At 38.1% G+C, this 27136-nt stretch overlaps 1 protein-coding gene across 1 annotated transcript in view; it reads left to right on the forward strand.

The window, feature by feature from the left end:
- ENTHD1 (ENTH domain containing 1) overlaps window positions 1–27136 on the forward strand; it is a 151484-nt gene that overhangs the window by 53851 nt on the left and 70497 nt on the right. Inside the window, exons 4-5 of the mRNA XM_010389284.2 lie at window positions 610–728; window positions 15408–15528. Coding sequence (XP_010387586.2) covers window positions 610–728; window positions 15408–15528 — 240 coding nt within the window. The remainder of the gene's footprint in view (window positions 1–609; window positions 729–15407; window positions 15529–27136) is intronic.

Genomic DNA, 27136 nt, shown 5'->3' on the forward strand with positions numbered 1-27136 from the left:
TACATTTCTGATTAGTTTCTCTTAGAACACATCAAATTCACACTGCAGTAATAAAGTTCTTTAAAATATTAAAATCATTATAGTTCTCATTCCTGCTTTGCTAAAATTTTATTTGAATACTTTTCACTTTTTCAGATTCTATTTTCTATACTATATTACACCTTATTTTTTAGAAAAGATGACCAAGTAATGTTATAACAGAGTTGTTGATGTAGGAAAGGGCTAGAATTTAAATTATGTTTCTAAATTTTCTGACCAAAGATTTTAATATTTATTCTAGATTGACTTATTATAATTATTGTTAGTATGCAGTCAATCAAAACCACATAAGTGTGTTATAAATTTGTATGGATATTTGTCAAATATAAAGAAAATAATTTTACTTTCTTAAGAATTTAAGTTGTATTTTTAAAATCAGTCTGAACTTCTCACTTACTACAAAGAGGCATACTAAAGTGATTAACACTCATAGGTTACCATTGGCAGATGGTTTATATTTAGCAGGAAAAAAAGGTATCTTCAGAAGTGATTAACTTACAAATTGTGAACTAATGTAAAAACATAACTGTGTTTTGCCAAAGTAAAATCTTAGCTTCATATTGTTGACAGAAAATGTGTGCAAGGCAGAATTGAAACAAGAGCATTGCCAAGATCTTCATTTGCCTACAGAAACTATGTTGTCCCAGGAAACACTTCCACTCAAGATTCATGGTTGGAAATCAACAGAGGTAAGTCTATAGTTTCCTATAGCTGCTGTAAGAAATCCCTGCAAATTTTGTGCCTTAAAACAAACAAATGTATTCTCTTCTGTAGGTTAGAAGCCTGACCCAGAGCTCAATGGGATAAAATCAAGGTGTCTGTAGGGCTGTGCTCTTTCTGGAGGCCCTAGTGGACGATTTGTTTTTATGTTTTGGGTTTTTTCTTTACTTTGTCTTTTGCAGCCTCATGTGTTCCAAGAGAAATTGTGCTTGTCTTTTAACTTCGCTTTTGGTGGCTTTTGTTATTCAGGGCTTTAAATATTAATAAGGTCAAATTATCAAAGTTTTCTTTTATGTTCTGTGCTTTTAAAAAAATCTTGAGAAATTCTTCCTTACCCTAATATAATAAAATCTCTTATTTTTTCTTCTAAGTGTTGAGGTTCTTATGTCCTCTAGAATTTTTCTGTATAGTAGAAGATAGAGTCCTTCTTTGCACCCTTGTGTATAGGCAATATTTAATTTATTGAACAGTCTTTTTCTACCCATTAAAAAGAATTCTTACTGTGAAATAATTGCATACTCATAGGAAGTTGCAAAAATAGTACAGAGTCCCATATGCCCTTCTCTCAGCTCGCGCCACTGTTGGCATATTGTATGGTTGCAGTGCAACATCAAAACCAGGAAACGGATATTGGTATATTAGTACCAACTGGACTACAGACCTTACTCAGTGTTCAACCCTTCAATTCACTGTTCAGATTTTTAAACTTGCATTTGTGTTTTTTTGTGTGTGGTTCTATGTAATTTTACCCCATGTATAGATACGTGTAAACAGAACCACAATGAAGATATAGAACTGTTCCATCATCACAAAAGAAGTGCCTCATGCTACGCACCCCACTCCCAACCCATCCTTTGGCAATAACTAATATTTTCTCCATCTCTGCAGTGTTTGTCATGTCTAGAACATTGTATAAATGGAACGAGACAGTATGCAGCCTTTTGAGATGGAATTTTTTCACTCATTGTAATGCTCCTGGGGGCCAACAGGTTGTCGCATGAATCAGTAACGCATCCCTTTTTGTTGCTGAGTACGTTCCAGTGTCAGGATATACCAGATTTTGTTCAACCATTCATTCATTGAAGAATATTCGGATGTTTCCTTTTTTAGCTATGATGAATAAAGTTGCTATGAATATTTGTGTACATATTTTTGTGTGAAGTTTTCATATCTCGGGGATAAATGTCAGAGAGTTGTAGGGTTGTATGGTAAGTGCGTGCCAAGTTTTGTAAAAAACAGTCAAACTATTTTCCAGAGTGTCTATACCATTTTGTATTCCCATGAGCAATGTATAAGAGATCCAGTAACTCTGCATCCTAACCAACTTTTGGTATTACTGCTATTTTAATTTTAACTCTTCTAATAGGTCTGTAATGATATCTCATTATGATTTTAATTTGCATTTTCCGAATGGCTAATGATGTTGAATATCTTTTCATGTGCTTATTTGTGGCATTATAACTTATCTTTGACTTTATTCAGATGTTCACATCTTTTATCCATTTTCTAATTGAATTGGTTTTCTTTTTACCATTGAGTTTTGAGTTCTTTATATATTCTGGATATAAGTTCTTTGTCAGATATGTGATCTGCATATATTTTCTCTCTGTTTGTGGCTTGTGTTTTCTTTGTAACAATATCTTTCACAGAGCAAAATTTTAAAATTTCAATGAAGTCAAATTTATCAGTTTTTGTTTTTTTTTTTAATCATGCTTTTGGTGTCATATCTAAGAACTCTGCCTAAACAAAGTCACATAGGTTTTCTCCTAAAAGGGTCATGTTTTACATTTAGGTCTGTGATCTATTTTGAATTAATTTTTGTGTAAGGCGTGAAGTATATCGATCAAGGGCTTTTATTTATTTATTTATTTTTGCCTAAGTATATCCAGTTGTTTCAACATTATTTGTTGAAAAGACTGAAATTTTACTACAGTATGCTTAAGTGTGGTTTTCTTTTCTTTCTTCTTTCTCACCCATGGGACTTTTCAGTTGGAGGATTTTTCAGTCTCTATTTAGTCCTGTGAAAGTTTTCTCGGTTTTTCTTCAAACATTTTCTACGTTGATTTTCACTTTTTTAATATCTTTCTTGGACTCTTATTATCTGGATATTAGTAATTCTCTTTCTATCTTTATATCTCTTCACTTTTCTTTATAGTTTCTATTCGTTTTCTCATTTTTCTGTGAGTTCCTCAATTTGATCTTCCAGCTTAGTAATTTATTCTCAGCTGTATCCATTCAGTTTTAAATCTCATCTATATTCTCTATTTCAACTATTCTATTTTTATATGTAATATTCAGTATTTCTGTTTCTTCTTTATATGATGTCTTTCTGTTTCATATTACTCATATCCTTTTGTATTTATCTTGGTATGTTTAGTAAACTTATTTTAAATTCTTGGTCTATGTTTTCTAATATCTGGGCTTCTGATGCAATCTGTGATTCAGTTTTTTTATTTTTCTTTTGAAATAGTTATGCTCCTCCAGTGACTGGTTATCTTTAGATGTAATGGCTGCTTCGTTTTAGGATTGCTAAAGGCTAGAGCTTAGTTTATCTGCTCCCTATCAGCTTAAGTGGGCGGTGAGGGAAATGAACTCCAGAGTGAAGAGCATTTCTTCCCATTTGCTGATCTGAGCTGATCTGACCTGAGCTGATCATTCCTCATCCTAAGGATCAACGCCTCAAGTTAGGTCTTAATTCTTAATACCCCAAGAGGAAGTAGTCTTTAGGGGTGATACTTCTTAAATTACAAACCACATGCCCACCTGGGGGACAGGAAGAGGAAGGGTGAAGAAGCATCTTCTCAAGCCTATCCCAGTCCCCACCAAATTTTCTCAGCTCCTTGCCCACTCAGCTTCTGCACAGACTGGAAGGTACTCCTGAGTACAGCTGCCTGAGTCACAGTAGCTGTGGAGGCCGGTTCCAGGGCAGTGAATGGAGTGTCATTACGATACTTTCTTCCTATGTTATCTTGTCACTGCAGACTCCCTTCCTTCCATCCCAGGATAAAGCCAGCACCAACACCCCTACTCACTCTCACACAAATGTACCAGTTCAAAAGAGCTCTGTGTCTCACCAGGGGCTTTCAGTTTCTTCTCATTTTGATGTCGTTCCTTTATAGTACCTCCTGAGTTGATCTTGAGAGAGGGAGCCACCAGAACCAGAAACAGGACTTGCTGTTCTTTCTGCAGTGTTCTGCGACCTTCTCAGACTTAATATCTACTTAACTCCTGTTTGCTCTTTCACATGACAACTCACATCTTTAATCTTAGCATACAGCTCTTCAAACATTACTTTTCCTCTATTTCCTTGAAAACTTTTTCTGCTTAATTTCCATTAAATATACATTGGATTACTCTGTCATTTTTAATGTCTTTCAACTGCTTTTTAAAACATTTTTTGTGTCATATCTCCATACTGCATTGTAGTTAATTAGATCATCTTTCAATTCATTTATTCTCCTTTCATAGGTGCCCACTTAGAATTTTTCTGTCCAGTGAGGTATTTATTTATTTATTTATTTATTTATTTATTTATTTATTTATTTTAGAGACAGGATCTTACGCTGTTGCCCATGCTGGAATGCAGTAGAATGATCATAGCTCACTGTAACCTCAAATTCCTGGGTGCAAGTGATCTTCCCACCTCAGCCTCCCAAGTAGCTGGGAGTGCGTCACTATGCCTGGCTAATTTTTTAAATATTTTGTAGAGACAGGGTCTTACTATATTGCCCAGACTAGTCTCGAACTCCTGGCCCAAGCAATCTCCCGCCTTGGCCTCCCAAAGCAATGGGATTACAGGCATGAGCCACCACACTCTGCTGGGTTTTTATTTCAGTAACTCTATTTTTTATTTAGAGAACCTCTCATTGCTTCTTAATTATATCCATTTATACTTATTTCATATCTGCCTGTTTTTATTTCTTATTTATTCTGTAAATTAAATGTGTCTTTTTCATTATCTTTTAAGACTACGTGTACTCAGTCTTAAATACTTTCTATTTATTTTGTTTGTTTGGTTGGTTGGTTTTTTGAGATGGAATTTTGCTCTTGTCACCCAGGCTAGAGGGCAGTGGCATGATCTCAGCTCTCTGCAACCTCCGCCTCCTGGGTTCAAGCGATTCTCCTGCCTCAGCCTCCCAGTAGCTGGGTGTACAGATGCCCACCACCACATCTGGCTATTTTTTATATTTTTAGTAGAGTCAGGGTTTCAGCATGTTGGTCAGGCTGGTCTTGAACTCCTGACCTCAGGTTATCTGCCCGCCTCGGCCTCCCAAAGTGTTGGGATTACAGGCATGAGCCACTGTACCTGCCCCTTGTATTTCTTTATTATATTGACTTTTTCAAGGTGAATTTGGTTTTCTTTCTGTGTTTTAGACTATTGGATTATAAGCTCATCTTGAGTAGCTCAAGTTTTTGTTTTTGTTTCTTAATCTTTCTCTCTGTGTCCTTTCTCCTTCCTGCTTAACAGTCTTTCATTTGCCTCCTCCTGATGCCTAGAACTACTCATCCCCATTCAGGACTTACTGGCAGCTTGGGATTGCTTTCTTTTGCTGGTATCAGAGATATTGCAGATCTCGTCCCTAGACCAAAGGATGCTGTATTTTAATTTCTAGAGAGGTTTGTGTCCTCTCTCCTATCCGAGTCTAATACTTTTAGCAGCCACAACCCCAGGCTGTGACTGATGACAGGTTATTTCAGCTTCCTTTGTAAGTGGGGATCCTAATACCTGAGCATAATCTCAAGCAGGGAGTCCATATTCAGCACTCCTATCCTGAATCAACACTGTAGCCTTCAAGAGTTGAGCTCCTGATTTTCTCTGACATTTTCTGTACCCAGAGCCCCAAAGCTCCACAGCTTCAACCTCTCCTTACCATTATTTGTTTCTGTTCCATGAAGATGTTAATCTTGGTTTTGAGCATGACTATATCTTTTTAATTTTCACATTTGCATTTTCTCTCTCATTGCTCTATATTTGGAGAAGGGAGGTATCCCCAAAGTATGAACATACATACTAGAAACGTGTTTCACTCATGACTGTGAAATTATCTCATTAATTCGTTTTTCTGTTTGTTGTCTGTTTCTCCCAGTAGAAGAAAATCTTCTTGAGACATTTTTAGTCTTTATTCATTGCTGAATCTTCAGTTGACAAATTTTTGTTACTGAAGAAATGAATGAATAATAGACAGCAAATGAACGTTAGCTTCTCTTTTTTTCCTGTGAAAGATGCTGCTTTAGTCTTGTGCTCAGAGTGCTTTGTTTAGTGTTCCCTGCCACAATTCCTATGAGGAAGGTTAGAATTATTATTTTCTGTTTTACTTTCTGTTCCTGATGCCGTTCCCCAACCCAGTTAGGTATTGGATCCAATTGTTTTTCTAATAGCTTAGAAAGCTACATGAAATTAAAATTTCACTGTTCTTTAATTTCGTAATAGCTCACCGACTGAAAATACATAGATTATTTTAGGGGCTGGGCACAGTGGCTCACACCTGTAATTCCAGCATTTTGGGAGGCCAAGGTGGACAGATCACTTGAGGTCAGGAGTTCAAGACCAGCCTGGCCAACATGGTGAAACCCCCATCTCTACTAACAATATGAAAATTACCCGGTATGGTGGTGTCTGCCTGTAATCCCAGCTACTTGGGAGGCTGAGGCAGGAGAATCGCTTGAACCTGGGAGGCAGAGGTTGCAGTGAGCTGCGATTACACCACTGCACTCCAGCCTGGGTGACAGAGTGAGACTCTGTCTCAGGTGTATGTGTGTGTGTGTGTATACACATAGATTATTTTAAAAGATAAGACAATGGGGCACAGTGGTGTGTGTCTGTAGTTCCAGCTACTTGGGAGCCTAAGGCAGGAGGATCACTTGAGCCCAAGGAGTTTGTAACTGGAGATAGTATGCTATGATTACACCTGTGAATAGCCACTGCATTCCAACCTAGGCAACACAGTAAGACCCCATTCGTAAAATAAATAAATAAATAAAATTTAAAGATAAGACATTAAGTCAAAATGATTTTATTTATTTATTTATTGAGACAGAGTCTCTCTATGTTGCCGAGGCTGGAGTGCATTGGCACGATCTTGGCTCACTACAGCCTCTGCCTCCCAAGTTCAAGTGATTCTCCTGCCTCAGCCTCCCAAGTAGCTGGTACTATAGGTGCCTGCCACCAGGTCCAGCTAATTTTTGTATTTTTAGTAGAGACAGGGTTTTACCAGGTGGGCCAGGCTGGTCTTGACTCCTGATCTCAGGCAAACCACCTGCCTCGGCCTCCCAAAGTGCTGAGATTTCAGGCGTGAGCTACCGTGCCCAGCCAAAATGATTTTAAAATTTGAGGTCAGTCTAGTTTCTGCTGATGGCTTTTGAGGTAGAAAACAGACTTGAATAATCCTATGTGCTTTGGAACCAAAGACATAAAATGTCACCTATTTTTTTTTTTTTTGTATCAGTCTTTAAATCCTGATTACTGTTTTTTTCTTGCTTCAGAGAAACTCAGTGTTACTGATCTACATCACTCTACATCTTATTTCAGTGAGAAAAAATGGTGCATTTCTCTCAAAAGAAGTTTAGAAGCTGGATTTTCCTTTTTCAGAACATCACTGTATTATAACAATATCCCATTATCCTCTTGACAAGCATCTTTTCTTATTACTATTAGGAGCATTTGTTACATTCCAGTATGTCCTCTTCAGTAGTCTGCTCTTGTTGCAGAAGAAAAAACCTAGTAAGTCGAACAGTAAACCTAATTGTTGTTGTCAAATGTACTACATCTACAGAATGAGAAATAAATGATTGCTTAGGCAGAATGAGGGGCCCTTAAAATATCTCTTAAAAATTTAAATAGAAACCTCTTTAACTATTCTCTTTTTATAAATAAAAGAAAATTTATCTTAAATGCAGTAAACAAAATTCATAATAGAGCTTTTAAAAGCAGAACAGTGCTTGCCTAAATGTTACTTTCAAAACTAAGGAAAGACTTTAAATTTATGACAGACATGGATCTGTTTTCTCTATATATACTGCCCAGAATTTTTATTATTAGATTTGCTAATGAATAAGGCTATTTGCAGCTTTTCATCACCTCAAAAGACCTTACTCTTTTCCTGTTTGAGGAGATTCAACAATGAGGTTGTGATTTTTTTGGTCGCAGTTGTTTCCATAGAAACAGATAGAGATGCTATGAATTGGTTCACACAAAATTAAAGCTGACCAAAACCTTCAGTCTAGTTGTGATTTACTAAATTGATAGTGATACACGACAAATGTTTGTTTCCTACTGCCTTCATTTGTTATTTTGCCAAATGAAGAGTATACATTTTTATCTTTTGGTTTATTGGGATGCCATTTATTATAATTCCTAAAATTTGATTTCACCAAAGTTGTTAAAGAAATGGAAATTATACTTATTCTAATTATGTTAATTCATTTTTCTTGCAACTTTTTTGCTACATCGTTTTATGCTTAAAAGTTTTTTTTTTATTTTCATGCTTGTACTCTTGCTACTTCTTTTTAAATTAGAAAGTACTTATTGAAAAATGTTCAGACAACATCAAAGGGTAAAGAGTGCAGAGCAGAGTGACTCCTTACTCCTCCATGCTTCTCAAGTTCCTTTCCCCAGAGGCAACTCCAGCAGTTTCTAGTGATTTTTGGGGGAAATTTTTGTGTCCACACATTTCTTTTACCTAACTGGTCTCATTCAATATGTATTGCTCTGCAGCATGCTTTGAACTAAACAATATATCATGGACATCTTTCTGTATAATAAATGTAATCATTCAATGTATATTTCAAAATATGCTTTTTTAGTAAACTAAATCTTACAGACTTTTTAAATATCAGTACATATTGCTGTGCTGTATTCTTTATATATATATATACACACATACATATACACACACACACACACATATATATATATAATCTTAGCCATTTCCTATTGGTAATCACTTGGATTTTTCATGTTTTTGCATGTTAAAGCATAGTTGCAATAATAACCCTTGTACATATATTTTTATGATGCTGTCTCAGAAGGGGAATTGCCAAAAGGTTATACTTATTTTTAATTTTGAAAAGTGCTGCCAAATTGTCCTCCTAAAAGTTGTACCCGTTTATATTGGTACACAGTACTGGTATACAGTTTATACAGTCTATCATCTTGATTCCCCTCATCTTTGCAAATACCGTTATCAAAAGTTTTCATTTTTGTCAATCTGAGAGGAAGGAAATTTTTATTTTAATTTTTTATTGTAACTTTTTATGTGTTTATTGGGCATTTTTGTTTCTTTTTACTGTGAACTCTATTCATGTCCTTTGCTTATTTTCCTGTTTGGTTTCTCATCTTTGTCTTTACCAATTCCTAAGAGCAATTTGTGTATTAGAGAATTAGCCCACTTCCTTGTTCTTTATCTATTTTCCATTTGATTTAAAATTTTTATTTATGACTTTTTTTGCTTTATAGAAATCTTTATAAAATGTTTATAAGATCTTTATTAAATATTTTAAAAATCTTTACAAAATGTTACCCTGGGCTAAGTATACTGGTTCATGCCTATAATCCCAGTACTTTGGAAGGCCAAGACAGGAAGATTGCTTGAGGCCCTACAAAAAAAAAAATCAGTTGGGCATGGTGGCATGTGCCTATAGCCCCAGCCGCCAGGGAGGCTGAATTGGGAGGACAGCTTGAGCCGAGATTACACCACTGCATTCCAGTCTGGGCAACAGAGCAAGACTCTCCCTCAAAATTTAAAAAAAAGTCACTCTGGTCTTTTCTTTTGTTTTTTTAACAGATTGTTTTTTAGAGCCATATTAGGTTCCCAGCAAAATGGAGTGGAAGGTACAGAGATTTCCCCTTACGTCCTCTACCCCTCCTACAAGTACACCCTTCCCACCCCTATCAACATCCTATACCAGAGTGTCAAATTTTTATAATCAATGAATCTACATTAACATATCATAATCACCCAAGGTCCAGTTTACATTAAGGTTCACTCAACATCAGCAATATGTGAAATACACCTAAAGCTGTGGTGAGCGGGAAATTTACAGTACTTACATTTATAATGTAAACATTTAAAATATTTTAATTGTTTAAACGCTTACAATAGAAAAGAGGAAAGGTTTGAAATCAATAATCTAAGTTCTTTCCTCAGGAAACTCAGAAAAGCGAAATAAATGCACAAGGAATAGAAGAAAGGAAATCATAAAGAACAGAAATTAATGAAATTGAAAACAGGAAAACAACAGAGAAAAAGGAATGATACAAAAAGCCAGTTCTTTGAAAAAAAAGATAAATAAGTAAAAAAATAATAATAATAATTTAAAAAACAATAAAAGTTGATAAAACTCTAACAAGACTGGCAAAGATAAAGAGAGAAGACACAAATCACCAGTATCAGGATGAGATGAGATAGCCACTACAATTGCTTCAGCTCTAAAAGGATAGTAAGGGATTAATACCAACAACTTTATACTTATGGGCCAGGCATGCCCATAATCCCAGCACTCTGGGAGGTCAAGGCAGGTGGGTCACTTGAGGCCAGGAGTTCAAGACCAGCCTGGCCAACATGGTGAAACCATATGTCTACAAAAAATACAAAATACAAAAGTTAGCCAGGCGTGGTGGTGCGCACCTGTAGTCCCAGCTACTCAAGAGGCTGAGGCACAAGAATCATTCGAACCTGGGAGACAGAGCTTGCAGTGGGCCCAGATCATGCCACTGCACTCCAGCCTGGGCTACAGAGTGAGACTCTGTCTCAAACAAAAACAAAAACAAAACAACAAAACAAATAGATAATCAAAATACATAGGTAGAGTGAGACTCTATCAAAAAAAAAAAAAAAACCCAAAAACTTTATAACTTTGACAAATCAAAAGAAATAATTTCTCAGAAAATATAAACTACCCAAACTCAATGGTTCTACAATCATTTTAAAAATTGAATTTGAAGGATAAGTCCCCTGAAAAAGAAATTTCTAGGCCCAGATGGTTTCACTAGAGAATTCTACCAAACATTTAAAGAAGAATTAGCCTGGGCAACCTAGAGAGACCCCATCTCTACAAAAATAAAAATAAAAAAAATAGCCAGGTACGGTGGCACCCACCTGTAGTCCCAGCTACTCGGGAGGCTGAGGTGGGAGGATTGCTTGAACCTGGGAGTTTGAGGCTGCAGTGACAGTCGTGATTGCACCACTGTACTCCAGCCTGGGTGACAGAGTAAGACCCTGTCTCAAAAATCAAAAAATCAAAAAATAAAGAATTAACAGCAATTTTTCACAATGTCTTCCAGAAAATGGAAGAGGAGGGAACATTTCCCAATTCATTTTATGAGGCAAGTATTACCCTGATCCCAAGTTAAAACAAAGATGGAACAAAAAAGGAAAACTACAGACCAATATTTCTCATGAAATTAGACACAAAAAATTCTCAACAAAATATTAGCCAGTTGAATCCAGCAATATATAAAAGCATACAGAAATCAATTGAATGTCTACATACTAACAATGAACATGTGGAAACTTAAATTAAGACAATACCATTTGAAATACTTAAGTATAAATTGAAATACTTAGGCATTAAAATACTGAAGTATAAATTAAAATACTTAGGTATAAATCCAAATTGAAATACTTAGGTATAAATCTAACAAAACATGTACAGAATCTATATGTTGATAATTATAAAATACTGATGAATGAAATTAAAGAGGACCCAAATAGGGACCTGTCATGTTACATGGATTGGAAGACTCAACATAGTAAAGGTGTCATAATATAGATGACCCTGATTATTCTATAGGTTTAATGTAATTCCTATTAAAATCCCAGAAAGGTTTTCGATAGGGATAATAGCCTTGTTCTAAAATTGATATGGAAAGGCACAGGCCCTAAAATAGCTAAAACAGTCTTGAAAAGGCAGAACAAAATGGGAGTAATCCCTCTGCCTGATATTAATGCCTGTGTATAGCTACAGTATTCAAGAGAGTGCGGTATTGGTGGAGAGAGAGACACTTGGATCGGTGGAATGGAATAGAGAACCCAGAAATAGACACACACAAACATGACCAACTGATTTTTGACAAAGGTGCAAAAGAAATTCAGTGTAGGAGTATTAACCTTTTCAAAAAATGGTGCTACAGCAATTGGACATTCAGACAACCATGAATCTCAACCTAAGCCTTATATAGAAATCCACTCCAAGTTAATCACAGACTTAAATGTAAACTATAAAACTTTTAGAAAATATAGGAGAAAAATCTTTGAGATTTAGAACTGAGGCCAGGTACGGTGACTTGTGCCTGTAATCGCCACACTTTGGGAGGCTGAGGCAGGCGCATCACAAGGTCAGGAGTTCAAGACCAACCCGGCCAACATGGTGAAACCCCGTCTCTACTAAAGATACAAAAAATTATCTGGGAGTGGTGGCACGTGCCTGTAATCACAGCTACTTGGGAGGGTGAGGCAGGAAAATCACTTGAACCCGGAGGTGGAGGTTGCAGTGAGCCGAGATCGCACCATTGCACTCCAGCCTGGGTGACAGGGCAAGACTCCATCTCAAAAAAAAAAAAAAAAAAAAACTGGATAAAAGCATGATCCCTAAAAGGAAAAATGATAAATCAGACCTCATCAAAATTAAAAATGTTTGCTCTGCAAAAGACCCGGTTAAGAGGATGGAAAAATAATCTACAGACTGGGAAAAAATATTTGTAAACCCCATATCTGGCAAAGGACTAATATCTAAAGCATTTAAAGAACTGTTGAAACTCACCAGTTTAAAACCAAACGGTCCAATTAGAAAATGGGCACATGTTATGAACAGTCATTTTAGCAAATACAGATGGCAAGTAAGCGCACGAAAAGTTGTTGCACATTATTAGCCTTCAGGAAAATGTAATTTAAACATGCAATATCAAAATGGCTAAAATAAAAAAGTAGTGACAACACCAAATGCTGGTGAGAATATGGAGAAATTAAAACACTAATATATTACTGGTAGGAATGCAAAATGGTACAGCTACTCTGGAAAACAGTTTGGTACTTTTTAATAAATCTAAACGTGGCTACTATATGAACAGCAACTGCCCTCCTAGGAATTTATACCAAAGATATGAACATCTAGGCTGGCATGGTGGCACATGCCTGTAATCCCAGCACTTTGGAATGCCAAGGTTGGGTGGATTGTTTGAGCTTAGCAGTTTGAGACCAGCCTGGGCAACATGGCTAAACATCATTTCTAAAAAGAAAAACAAAATTTAAAAAAAATTAGTCGGGCATGGTGATGCGTACCTGTAGTCCCAGCTACTCGGGAGGGTGAAGTGAGAGGATCATTTGAGCCTGGGAAGTTGAGACTGCCGTGAGCCAAGATGGTGCCACTACACCCCAGCCGGGAAGACAGACTGAGACTCCGTCTCAAAAAGAAGAAGAAAAAGTATCTCATACAAAAACCTGTACACAAATGTTCACAGCAGCTTTATTTGTAATAGCCAAAATCTAGAAACATCCCAGAGGTCCTTTTACAGGTTAAACTATGTTACATCTGTATCAAGGGTACTACGCAATGAAAAGGAAGAAACTATTGAAATGAAACAATTTGGATGAATCCCTAGGAATTATGCAAGGCTAAAAAAGCCAGTCCCAAAAGGTTACATACTATATGGTTCCATTTATATAGCATTCTTCAAATGTCACAACTATAAAAATGAAGGAGAGACTAGGAACAGATTAGTTCTGTTGAGGGAGTGTATGTCTATGAAAGGGCATCAGAAAGGATTCTTGTGATTGTGATAGAAATGTTCTGTATATTGACTGCTTCAATGTCAATATCCTGAGTAGGATATTGTACTACAGTTTTGCAAGATGTTACTTTTGGAAGAAACACAGCAAAGGCTACATAGGCTCTATTATTTCTTACATGTGGAAGTAAAATGAACTCAAAGTTGAGTTTTTAAAAGTGGTAAATCACTTTGGAACATGGTTTGGCAATTGCTAATGAAGTTAAAAATAGACCTGTCCTATAAGCTAGAAATGCTATACTACTACCGTGTAGTATCCAGGAAAAATGAGTGCATTTGTCCACAAAAAGATTTATGCAAGAATGTTCATAGTAGCTTTATTCATAATAGATGAACTTTGGAAATTATCCATATGCAGGAGAATGGATAAACAAATTGTGATATATTCACATTCACAAGAAAGGTACATTCCTACCTTTCTTACAGGTAGGAAAGGAGGGAGGAACTACACAGCAAAACATGGATGAATCTCATGTACATTATGTTGAGCAATAGGAACCAGACACAAAAGTATACATACTGTATGATTACATTCATATGAAATTCAAGAACAGGCAAAATTCAGGAATGGTGATAGGGATAGAATAGCGGTCATGATGCAGGGTGGTGGGATGGTAAGAGCTGGAAAGGAGCTTGAGGAAACTTTCTGGGTGAAGGAAATGTGGTTACTATATAACTGCATACTCATATGATAAAAGTTATTGAGCCCTACATTTAAGGTCTGTGCATTTTACTGTATGTTAATTACAATGGAGAAAAATCCCTAGTTCACAGAAAAAAAGAAACATACCAACTAAACCTACTCTATAGACTTCATTTGGATCCTTTTTCAAACAAGCTGTAGAAAAACCTGTTTATGACATTTAGGAGAAGTTGGAAATATGAACAGTTTATGGTAATTGATGACATTAGGAGCTGTGATCAGTTTGATGCAGCTATTATCAGAGATTGCTATCATCTGAACACTTGTTTTCCTCCCAAATTCTTAGTTGAAATCCTAACCCCCAAAGTGATGGTATTAGGAGGCGGGATCTTTGGGAGGTGACTAGGTCATAAGGGCATAGCCCTCATGAATATGATGAGTGCCCTTATAAAAGAGGCCAAGAGAACTCCTTGGTCACCTTCTTCTATGAGAGGTTACAGTGAAAAAATGACTGTCTAGGAGGTGGGTCGTCGCCAGACATCAGTATGATATTGTACTGGCACCTTGATCTTGGACTTGCTAACTTTCAAAACTGTAAGAAATTTCTGTTGTTTATAAGCCACTCAGTTGATGGTATTTTGTTATAGCAACCGGAACGGACTAAGGCAGAGATACATAATGAAATAAGGGATTATTCTAGGATTTGCCTCAAAGTGAAACAGGTTGTCACAGATCACAAATGAGGCATGGTAGGGATATAAATGAAACACGATTAGCCATCATTTGATTATTGTTTAACCTGCATGATTGGATTGATTATCTTTTGTGTCTAGTTTTTACTTGATGATAAAAAGTTAAAAATTTTAAATATGAATAAAAGATACATACAACTGGCTTTATGATTACCAATGAGACAAGATAATTGGCCTCTGAGATAGTATGCTGTAGGGATGCTGAAGGGTGGTAGGTAAAGGTAGTGCCCTAAACAAAATCCTTGCTATCTACACAAGGTGTCTTCAGCAAGGGGTGGGGATTCCCAAGGGCAGAAAACCTCCCTATGCCCAGTAGACAGCCACATGATAGATGTATGTTTGAGTTAATTAAATCAGAATGTGTTTATGATGATGTTAGCACATTTAGATACTTTGTGGCTCCATAAATTGTCCATCCAGTGATATTAATTTTTTTCTTCATTTATCATGTTCTCGTGTTTTCTGTCAGGACCTGATGACATTTTCTGATGATGATCCAAAGCTGCCTTTACTAGCAACACCTCCTTCCATTGTCTCTCCAATCACATGCTTGTCAGAAGCAGCAGAAGTTTGTAATCTTTTGGGTGCAGGTAAACTGGTTAAGGAATAGGAAGTTTATTTATCAGATTTTATTTTGTGAAATACAGCAACCGTTGGCTTCTATTTAACTTTGTTAATGAGGGACAGAACTAGCATGGATAAATTCAAACCACAACATGGTCCTATAATCTTGTTTTACCATTTGTTTCAGTGTTTTCTCTCTTTCTGTTTTACTTTTTCCTTTTTCATTGTTTCAAAAATTGACTACATGCCTTAAATCGAAAATTAATTTTAGTTCCTATTTTTCATAAAGAATTTAAATTATGACCTCTTTCAAAGGCAGGCATTAAGTGAAGATGTGAAAAGGCAAGATGCACAGTAGCCACAAATTGGTTAATCATCTCTTGAACAATTAACATTAGAGAAAGGCACAGTATATAATTATACAAAACTGGCCTCAATAAATAACACGATTGAGTTCCAACTGGGATCAGCGACTACTCTGGATCCTTGAGGATCTGACTGACTCACTGTTAAGTTACTGCATCCTGTCTCTATTCTCCATGAACTCTCAATTTTCAATGCATTCGTCCTCTTGATTTTCTCAGAAAGTAGAATGGAAGATCTTCTGCCAACATGAGAATGAAACGTTCTCATTAGTATCTTTCATCACCTTATAAATCTTTGCTTTTATATTCATACAGGCATCTTATCCCTTACCACAGAGGTGGCTTTTTATGTTTTGAGTTATATGTTCTCACTCTTGTTGGACCATGCATCTCACATTTTCTCCTTACATAGATCTATAATATCCAGTGTATAAGTGCTAGAGTTTATTAGTATAGGTTTATTTTCTTTTTCAAGTTCATGTTTATAGAGTTTTCTTACAAAGCAAGTTGTGAGAATGATGAGGATATTTTAATAAACACAAAAACGAGAAATTGGGGGTTATAGTGATGTTTGTATAAGGATGGCATTAGTCACATAGATAATTAGTTACAAGTGGTTATAATTTTTAGACAGCTTGCTTTGTATTCTTAAACAGATTTAGATCCAGAAGCTTGAAAGAAGAGCACTAAGGAAAATGTTTTTGTATTCTGACACCCCCCTAACATTTTTTTCTCCTAAGATTTTAAAAATAGACTTTCTTTTTTTAGAGCAGTTTTAGGATCACAGCAAATTTGAGCAGAAAGTAGATTTCCCATGTACCCCGTATTACACACCAGAGTGGTACATTTGTTACAATCAATGAACTTCCATTGCCATATAATCATCTGAAGTCCACGGTTTACACTGGGGTTCACTTTTGGTGTTATACATTTTGTGGGTTTGGACAAATGTGTAATGATGTGTATCCACCATTATAGTATCAGACGTAGTAGTTTCACTACCCTAAAAATCCTCTGTGCTGTCTATTCGTCCCTCCCTCCCACTGACCCCTAACAACCAGTGATCTTTTTTTTTTTTTTTGAGGCAGAGTCTCACTCTGTCGCCGGGGCTGGAGTGCAGTGACCGGATCTCAGCTCACTGCAAGCTCCGCCTCCCGGGTTTACGCCATTCTCCTGCCTCAGCCTCCCGAGTAGCTGGGACCACAGGCGCCCGCCACTTCGCCCGGCTAGTTTTTTTTTTGTATTTTTAGTAGAGACGGGGTTTCACCGTGTTAGCCAGGATGGTCTCGATCTCCTGACCTCGTGATCCACCCGTCTCGGCCTCCCAAAGTGCTGGGATTACAGGCTTGAGCCACCGCGCCCGGCCAGCCAGTGATCTTTTTACTGTCTCCATAGTTTTTCCTTGTTCAGAACATCATATAGTTGGAGTCAGATGGTATGTATGATTTTTAGATTTTTTTTTTTACTTAGTAATTAACACTTTGGGTTCCTCCATGTCTTTTCATGGCTTGATAGCTCTTTTCTTTTCTTTTCTTTTCTTTCCTTTTCTTTTCTTTTCTTTTTAAACAGAGTCTCACTCTGTCACCCAGGCTGGAGTACAGTGGTGCGATCTCGGCTCACTGCAACCTCCACCTCCCAGGTTCAAGCGATTCTCCTGCCTCCCTGCCTCAGCCTCTCGAGTAGCTGGGACTACAGGCACGTGCCACCATGCCTGGTTAATTTTTGTATTTTTAGTAGAGTCGGGGTTTCACTGTGTTAGCCAAGATGGTCTCAATCTCCTGACCTTGTGATCCACCTGCCTCAGCCTCCCGAAGTGTGGGGATTACAGGCGTGAGCCACCGCGCTGAGCCGATAGCGCTTTTCCTTTTAGTGCTGAATAGAATGTACCACAGTTTATCCATTTACCTATTGAAGGATATCTTGGTTGCAGTTTTGGCAGTTATGAATAAAGCCGCTTTAAACATCTGTGGCAGGTTTTTGTATGGACAGAAGTTTTCCCTCCTAACATTTTAATACAAGTGAAATTGAGTATAAATGAGCATAAGAAGCAACCCTAAATAGGAAAAAGTCAAAAACATGTAGCCAGAGCACGGATCCCACCATTTTACTTGGCTGGGACCCATCTTAATCAGAGGGGCTTTTTCTATTTTTAAGTCATTCATTTCTGCAATCTTTCCTTTACAGTAGTCTCAGAGATATCTTGCTAAAATGCAGATCTTAGCATTTCACTTCCCAGCTTAAAAGCTTTCAACAGTTCTCCACTGGCAATAGGATAAGTCTAATTTTTAAAATAGTACCATACAAGTACTTTTCATAGTCTGGTCCCAGCCAGACTATGGGCTTCATCACCTAAAACTGCCAGTACTCACAGTGCCCTGTGACATTCCATTACTTGTCTTCTCTTTAGAATGTCTTTGTTCCAGTTACTTTGACTGTGTAACACATTGCATTGAAACTTCGTGGCATAATCATTTATTATGCTCAAGGATTCTCGGGTCAGGAATTAGGATAGAGCACAGTGGGGATGGCTTGTCTCTGTTCCATGATGCATATCTAGCCTTAGCCAGGGAGCACAAAGGCTGGGGCAGGAATCATCTGAAGGCTTGCTCACTCACGTGTCCAGCAGTTGATGCTGGTTGTCAGCTGGAGGCCTCAGTTCCTCCCCACATGAGCCTCTTCATGTGGTTTTTCCATGTAGGCTAGTTTGGGCTTCCTGACAGCATCGTGGCTATGTTTCAAGGATGAGTATTTTGTGAAAGAAAGGACCAGACCGAAGTTGAATAATCTCAGAAGTCATGCTGTAATACTTCCACCTCATTCTGTTCATCAAGGCAATCACAAAGCCCTGCCCAAGTTTAAAGGGGTGGGGACATAGACCCTCCCCAGCCTCTCCATGGAGGAGTGTCAATGTCATATCGAAAGAAAAGCATATTGGATGAGACATATGTTGGTATAGTCATCTTTGGAAAATATAATCTGCCACAATCTTCCATCAAATTATAAATCCTTGACAAAATCCTATTTGAATAGCCAGGCCCAGTGAAAATGTCACAACTGCTACAAAATCTTTCTGCTTGCTAAACTGGTTTCTCCTTTCACTATGTTCCCAGGGGACTTTGCCCATTCCCCTGTTACACAGTTTATAATTTTGTATATAATTGTTTTATAAATATTTATTTTAAAATTATATAAGTGAATATACTCAACTTTTACAAATTCAAATATAAAGTCAAAACCTCTCTTGACTGTCCCTTACCCCAACACAGTCACCTCCCCAGAGTGAACTATTACCAGTTTGGTGATTATCTCCGATACCTTTGTCTGTGTGTTACATACATACATGTACCTTTAGAAATACATATAATTGACTTAGCTTTAAAACATTATTCTGCATTTTTCTGAAGCTTTTTTTTAACTTAAGAATATCACTTGGCTGTCCTTCAGTGTATGTCAATATGTAGAGATTTGCTATATTTTTAAAAACTCCTGCAATCCTGGCTATCATAGCTTATTCCCTTGCTGATGACATTTTGATGTTTTTCACTGTTACAAATAATGCTTCAGTGAATAACCTTGTGCACATATGTGAATGTTTCTTTAGGGTGTGCTCCTAGAAATGGATTCTCTGGGTCATAATTTGTGCCCATTTTCATCGTAATTCATACAGCCAAACAGCCCTTCAGAATATCAGTATCAATTCACACCCTGGTTTGCAGCCTGGTCACCACACCCTCACCAACACGTGATGTTTTCAAGCCTTATGTTTTTATCACTTGGGTAAAAAGTTGCATTACCTAGTAGGTATAATTTGCATATATCCACATATTGAGTAGATATTTCTATTTCCTCTTCTATGGATTACCTGTTTTTTAACCTATTTTTTCTTTTGGATTTTTTTCATTTAAATTGATTTTATAGCTATATAGATACATATATAGATATATTCTGATTCTTTCTCTGCTATTTATGTTGCAAATATCTTTCAGCCTGTGAATTGTCTTTCAACTTTCTTAATGGTGCCTTTGTAGAAGAAGTTTTATGTTTTATTTAGTCATATTTATTCCTCTTTTTCTTCATAGCTTTTGGTTTTTGTGTTTTTAAGGTGGTTTTTCTTATACCAAGTTTATAGAACATATTTGCCCATATTTTATTTTAATTTTTCTGTAATCCATGTGCATTTAAAGTATTTGCGAATGGTTTTAGATAAGGGCAATGGGCAGCCAGTTGTCTCAACATTTATTGACTAGTCTATTTTTCTCTACTGTTTTGAAATGACTCTTTAACCTGCACTAAATAGTATCTGTTTAACAACTCAATTCTATTCCGTTGGTTCACTTTTCTCGTTCTGGTCTGTTTAATTTTTTGCAACAACTATAACACCGTACCATAGTGTTAATGTATACTGTTTTATTTAACCAATGGTCATTTAGGTTATTTCTGTGTTTTTACTTTTATAAACAATGATGAAATGGCATTATTTTCCCCTCTCAAATAAAATAGGCTTGCTTTATATTTTTCCGTGATTTGACACAGATTCTAAAATACATTATTCTGAATTTCTCTTGGTAAATTCTGTCCAGTTCACTAACTTATCCTGTCAACAGATGGTTCTAATTTCCATGTTATGATTTTGGCAACTTCAGCTCAAGACAAAAATAAAGTAGGAAAGTTATTGTGGTACAGAATCCTCCATTCTTCTCCTTTTCTCCCTTGCCTTTGCCCTCCATAGGCACGCGGCTATCTGCTGTTCACACTCTGGCCTGCAGCAGAGAGGAGGTCTTACTCCCTCACACTCCCACCAGCACTAGGGACTTGCCTCGCTGACTTACCCCTTTCCTTACCTCCAGAGGAACCTCTCTTTACTCATTATTCCTTGCTTTTCTTTATAGTTTTACTACATGCTTATACTCTAAGCAACATATATTTCGTTTCACAGGCTCTTGAACTTTATATAAGTAGAGTCATTATGAATTTATTTTTTCTGTGACTTTTATCATTCAATATCATTTCTTTTTTTTTTTTTTTTTTTTTTTTTTGAGACGGAGTCTCGCTCTGTCGCCCAGGCTGGAGTGCAGTGGCCGGATCTCAGCTCACTGCAAGCTCCGCCTCCCGGGTTCACGCCATTCTCCTGCCTCAGCCTCCCGAGTAGCTGGGACTACAGGTGCCCGCCACCTCGCCCGGCTAGTTTTTTGTATTTTTTAGTAGAGACGGGGTTTCACCATGTTAGCCAGGATGGTCTCGATCTCCTGACCTCGTGATCCGCCCGTCTCGGCCTCCCAAAGTGCTGGGATTACAGGCTTGAGCCACCACGCCCGGCCTCAATATCATTTCTTGATTCACCTATTTTCACCGCTGTATAGTATTTCACTGTATGTTTATATTATAATGCATTTGTTTATTCTACTGTGGAATACTATCCTCATTATGTGTCAAGTTCTTATATTGTAAATAATGCTGTTTCTACATTTGTATATTTGTACATGATTCCTGGTTCTCATGGACAGGAGTTTCTCTAGGGCATATATTTGGAAGCAAAATTGCCATACAATTAGATATGAACATCTTCAAATTTGCTAGGTAATGCCAGATTGTTTTCCAAAGTTCTAGTTGCAGTTGCTGTGTGTCCTCACCAATTTTTCCCCTAGAAAAATCCAGTCTAATGGGTGGGTATCATTTGTTCTAAAATATTTATCATTGTTTTTGTTTTTGTTTGTTTGTTTGTTTTTGAGACAGTTTCACTCTTGTCGCCCAGGCTGGAGTGCAATGGCACGATCTCGGCTCACTGCAACCTCCACCTCCCAGATTCAAGCGATTCTCTTGCCTCAGCCTCCCAAGTAGCTGGGATTACAGGCGCTCACCACCACGCCCTGCTAATTTTTGTGTTTTTTGTAGAAACGAGGTTTCACCATGCAGGCCGGGCTGGTCTCAAACTCCTGACCTCAGGTGATCCACCCACCTCAGCTGCGATTACAGGCATGAGCCCCTGCACCCAGTCTTAAAATGTATTTCTTATAATGAAATTTAGCATATTTTCATATGTCGACACATTTCATAGGTATGACTCATTCACGTTTCCTCATCTGACGTGTCTGTTCATGTCTGTTGGTCATTCTTCAGTTTGGTTGTTTGTCTTTTTCTTAATGGATTTGTCAGAGTTCTTTATTCTGGAGCCTAAGTATCATATCTCATAAACGTTTTTCTAGTTTGTGACTTGTCTTTACACTTTGTATGGAGTTTTTGAATAACAGAAGTTCTGAATTTTAATGAGGTAGAATTTTTTTTCTCTATGGTTTGTACTTTTCATATGTATCTTGTGTTATTTTAAGAAATTCTTATCTCAAGACTATAAAGATAATTCTATATAGACTAACATTTTCTTATAGTTTGCTTCCCACAATTAAATATTTAATGCAGCTGGAATTAATTTTGGTGTATGATTGAGGTAGAAGTCCAATTTTACTTCTAAATGGATAGCCAGCTGTCCCAGAATCGTTTATTGAAAAGTCGGTCCTTTCCCAAGTGAACTGCAAAGACATCTGTAACCTAAAGTAGATTTACATATGTGCATGAAACTGTTTATTGCCTCCCTATTCTGCTCCATCAGTGATATGGCCAACCCGGCACTGATAAATAGTTTTAATCACGCCACTTTTGTAACAATTCTTGATGACTTTTCTTTCATCAGGAATGTTTTGGCTTACCCCCGCCCCCGCCCGAGACAAGGTCTCACTCTGTCGCCCATGCTGGAATGCAGTGGCACAACTGCAGTTCACTGCAGCCTCAACTTCCTGGGCTCAGGTGATTCTCCCACCTCAGCCTCCCAAGTAGCTGGGACTACAGGCTCACACCACCACACTTGGTTAATTTTTTTTTTTTTTTTTTTTTTGGAGAGATGAGATTTTGCCATGTTGCCTAGGCTGGTCTCAAACTCCTAGACTCAAGAGATCTGCCTGTCTCGGCCTCCCAAAGTGGTGGGATTAGTTTGGGCTATTTTTGACCCTTTGCTTTCACACATGAAAGTTTGTCAAGTTTCTTGAATAAAACCTGTTGGAGTTTTGATTGGCTCTACATTGAATCTTTAGGTCAATTCGGAGAAGTGACATTTTTATGATATCCAATCATTCTATTCATTTAAGTCTTCCTTAATGTGTTTTTTTATAGTTTTTCACACGGGTTCTGTATATCTTTTGTTAGGTTTAGTCCGAGGTACTTAGGTATTTTCATTGCTACTGTAAAATGTGTCATTTTATAAATTGCATTTTGTTTGTTGATGAAAATGAATGGAATTAATTTTTGTATATTGATTTTGTATCCAGCAGATCTGCTTAATTCTTACCAGTTTTCCCAGTTTATCTGTAGATTCTTCTGGGTTTCTTATGTTGAAAATCATTTAATCTATAAATAGAAATGAACTTATTTCTTAATTTTCAAGCCATACACTTTGTATTTTGTTTTCTTACCATACCATGCTAGGTGAAATGACTTATACAGTGCTGAATGAAAGTGTGATCATGGACTTCCTAAAGAGAATGATTTAAACATTTTGTCATTAAGATAGAGGCTTAACTCATGTTTTTGCAGATCTCTGTTCCTTAACAGTTTTGTCTTGACTATATGTTGAGTTTCTCCATTTTTAGCATTTATATTGGTAGTTATAGGTTTTTCTCCTTTAATAATAATTATATTTATTATTAAATATTTATTATAATTAATAATAATTAATAATTACATAAATTAGTTGATTTCCAGATATTAAAATAACCTTGAATTCCCGGAATAAGCTGAATTTGGCCATGATATATTATCTTTGATATATATTACTGGATTTGATTTGCTAATATTTTGTTCAGGAGTTTTGCATCTATATCTATGAGTAAATTAGCTAGGGTTGTTTTTTCTAAAATTCTCTTTGTCATATTCTGATTCTAAGGTCATGTTACACTCACAAAAAGAGTTGGAATGTATTTGCTCTTTTTTATACTCTGGACTAGTTTGTGTAGGGTTGTTCGTAAGGTGCTGTGAAAATAAATAAGGTGTTCTGTAAGTGCACGAACAGTGGTGCTTGCAGAGGGCTTCTGGACGGGAAGGCGAAGCTGCACCCACAATGTGTCTCTCCCTATGAAGACAAAGCACTGGGCCAGGCGCGGGATCTCACACCTATAATCCCAGCACTTTGGGAGGCTGGGGCTGGCAGCTCACTTGAGATCAGGAGTTCAAGACCAGCCTGGCCGACATGGTGAAACCCCACCTCTACTAAAAATACAAAAATTAGCCAGGCATAGTGGTGCACACCTGTAATCCCAGGTACTTGGGAGGCTGAGGTGGGAGGATTGCTTGAGCCTGGGAGGTGGAGGTTGCAGTGAGCCAAGATTGTGTCACTGCACTGCAGCCTGGGCGACAGAGCAAGACTCCATCTCAAAAAGAAAAAAAAAAAAAAAAAAAGAAGAAGACAAAGGGGTCCAATGTAATCAACCTGCCACCTGGTAACTGGCTGTTTTCCCTGCTAGTGATGTAGCATCAGCTGCCACTCCAGGCATTTTGGATGCTCCGCATCTGTGGTAGCCAGGTCACCTTGGTGAGGAGCAGTCATGCTGTTGAGCCCCTGCCTGTTGAGGTCATCCTTGCTACGTGGCCCGCTGAACACCCACTGGAATGACTAGGAAAGAACATTATTGACAGCCACTAAGTCGAGCACTTTTCCCACCTGATTTTTGAGGACCTCTTCCACAGTGAACGTCCCCTAGCAAGCATTTATAGTGACATAAATATCTTCGCATTGTGCGCACATCCTGAAAGGTCCATCCACATGCCTCCTTGTTACTCTTTCTGAGTCCCTGGCCAGCACCCATTAGATATCTTGTCTTCCAGGATGTCCTGTGTAAAGATGTACTGTTTCCAATGCTGTTGACTAAGAGGATTCTCCTGCGGTCTTTCAGGAGCACTTCTGAGGGGGGCTGTAGTTTAGCAGTTACCCACTTCTGGGTAGCGCTGGCATACTTGACGTATTAGCAATCCTGGCTAATTTCATGTTTAAACCAATCCTATACTTACCCCTTTTGAATGACAATAGAGAATTATCCATGAAGCTCTAGGTGTAGGTTGAGGGAGAGGCAGTGAAGGAGTGGGATCATGCTCCATGGAGTATGATCCACCTGCTTGCATTGTTTACATGGGCTTCAGGACTGGTTTCATCTATGTCATTTATTTTATTTTTATTTTTTTAAGAGATGGAGTCTCACTCTGTCGCCCAGGCTGGAGTCCAGTGGCGTAATCTCGGCTCACTGCAAGCTCCACCTCCCGAGTTTAAGCCATTCTCCTGCCTCAGCCTCCTGAGTAGCTGGGACTACAGGCGCCCGCCACCACGCCCAGCTAATTTTTTATATTTTTAGCAGAGACGAGGTTTCACCGTATTAGCCAGGATGGTCTCAATCTCCTGACCTTGTGATCTGCCTGCCTCAGCCTCCCAAAGTGCTGGGATTACAGGCGTGAGCCACTGCGCCCGGCTCTCATCTGTGTCATTTTGATTTGACAGTGGAATGCTACTGCGTACATCCAGTTTCATCTTCTATGGATCAGGTCACACCCATAACATGAGCTGACATAGTCACTTGGTGTCCTGTGGTCAAGCATTCAGTCTTTATCAGGGTGCAGTAGCAAGCCAAGTGTTGTTTTTTAGCTGGATAATCATTGTAGGCAGAAGAAGGCATGACCTTACTCCAAAACCCTAGCGGTCCACTCCTAGAGGTCTGCTCTGTGATATTCCTACTGCTGCCTGTCAGAGGCTCCACTGATCACCTGTCTGCCTCAGGCATTTCCCTTACCATTGGTTCTGCTAAGTTATATGATCCAGGTGTTGGGGCAGCTTATCCAGAGGCCTGGACCTGCTGCAGGGCCTTTTGTTTGCTTTGGTCCTCACTCAAAACTGGCAGGAAATAGAGCAGCATACCCATGGCCTCCAAAGTTCAGAGAGGCCCATGATTATCATGTTTCTTTCCTTACGTTGGGCATTTCAGATGCAATAACATGTCTCTGACTTTAGAGGGGATATCCTGACATGCTCCAGACCAGCGGACACTCTAAAAACATCACAGATGTGGCATTCCCTTGATCTTTCCCAGGATTTACTGGCCATCTCCTACATACATGTAGCATCAAGAGTGCTTGCCACTTCTTGCATTAGTCCAGTTAGCATTGGACCATCAATGTGATAGCCAGTGTGATGCTCTGTGGGACAGACCTCAAGAAATTTAAGGTCCCTCTTGCCTCTATTGAAGGACATAGCAGAGTTGACACAACCGTGAGGCAAGACAGTAAAGACAGTATACTGTAGTCTCTGTCACATGAAGGCTAAGTGATTCTCATTATCTTCAATAGGGATTTTAGGAAAGTTTCTAGGTTGACACCTATATACTGGATGTCAGGGGCTGTGATTTGCCCTAGTAAAGAGCCCACAACTGGAACTATAGCTATGCTTGGTACCATCACCTGATTATATTTGCAATAATCTATAGTCATCCTCGACAGTCCATGTGGCTTTTCAGAAAAACAGGCAAGTTATACTGGAATGTGGTAAGAATCACTACCCCTACAACTCTGAAATCTTTGATGGTGGCACTAATTTCTGTAATTTCCCCAGAAAGATTTTTAGAGGGGAGGTGATATAATTATAGTGGTTCTGCCTGGTCTCTCTAATACCCTAATAACTTGAACTCCATGGGTGGTGGCAGCAGTGGGGAGGATTCTGCAGGTTACTAAGCAGGTCTATTCTCACCATACATTCTGAGACCATGGAAATAACTAGAGGTAGGTCTGTGGTTTAACTGGATTCGGTGTGAGGTAGCTCCTAGGCCAAGACTTCCCATGTGTCACCTGGTTTCTGTAAGTTCCCCCTCTGACCAGTAGACTACGGTAGCATTGTTGGATCTCCAGAAATTAGTGTCAGTTCAGAGCCAATATCGAATAAGTACTTATCTAAGTACCGTGATTGTTGGGAATAGCTTCAGGTACCTCTAGGGAAGGCTTAGGGGAAGATTTACTATACACACCTGTGGCTACATTGCAGGATTCGTTCTCAAAGGGCTCAGACCTTCCCCTCAAGAGGTTCTTGCTCTGTGAACTGGCCTAGATTTAGGAGGTGGATAAGAGGCCATGAATCCCCTATAATGACAGTAGTTAGGTTTCCTATTTATATTAAGCTCACTTAGTAGGCTGCCTGTCTATTTTCCATAGGTCCTGTGATTCATTAATCACCACCACACGTCCTGAAAGT

The sequence above is a fragment of the Rhinopithecus roxellana genome, chromosome 13, assembly GCF_007565055.1.
Source record: "Rhinopithecus roxellana isolate Shanxi Qingling chromosome 13, ASM756505v1, whole genome shotgun sequence".
Taxonomy (NCBI): domain Eukaryota; kingdom Metazoa; phylum Chordata; class Mammalia; order Primates; family Cercopithecidae; genus Rhinopithecus; species Rhinopithecus roxellana.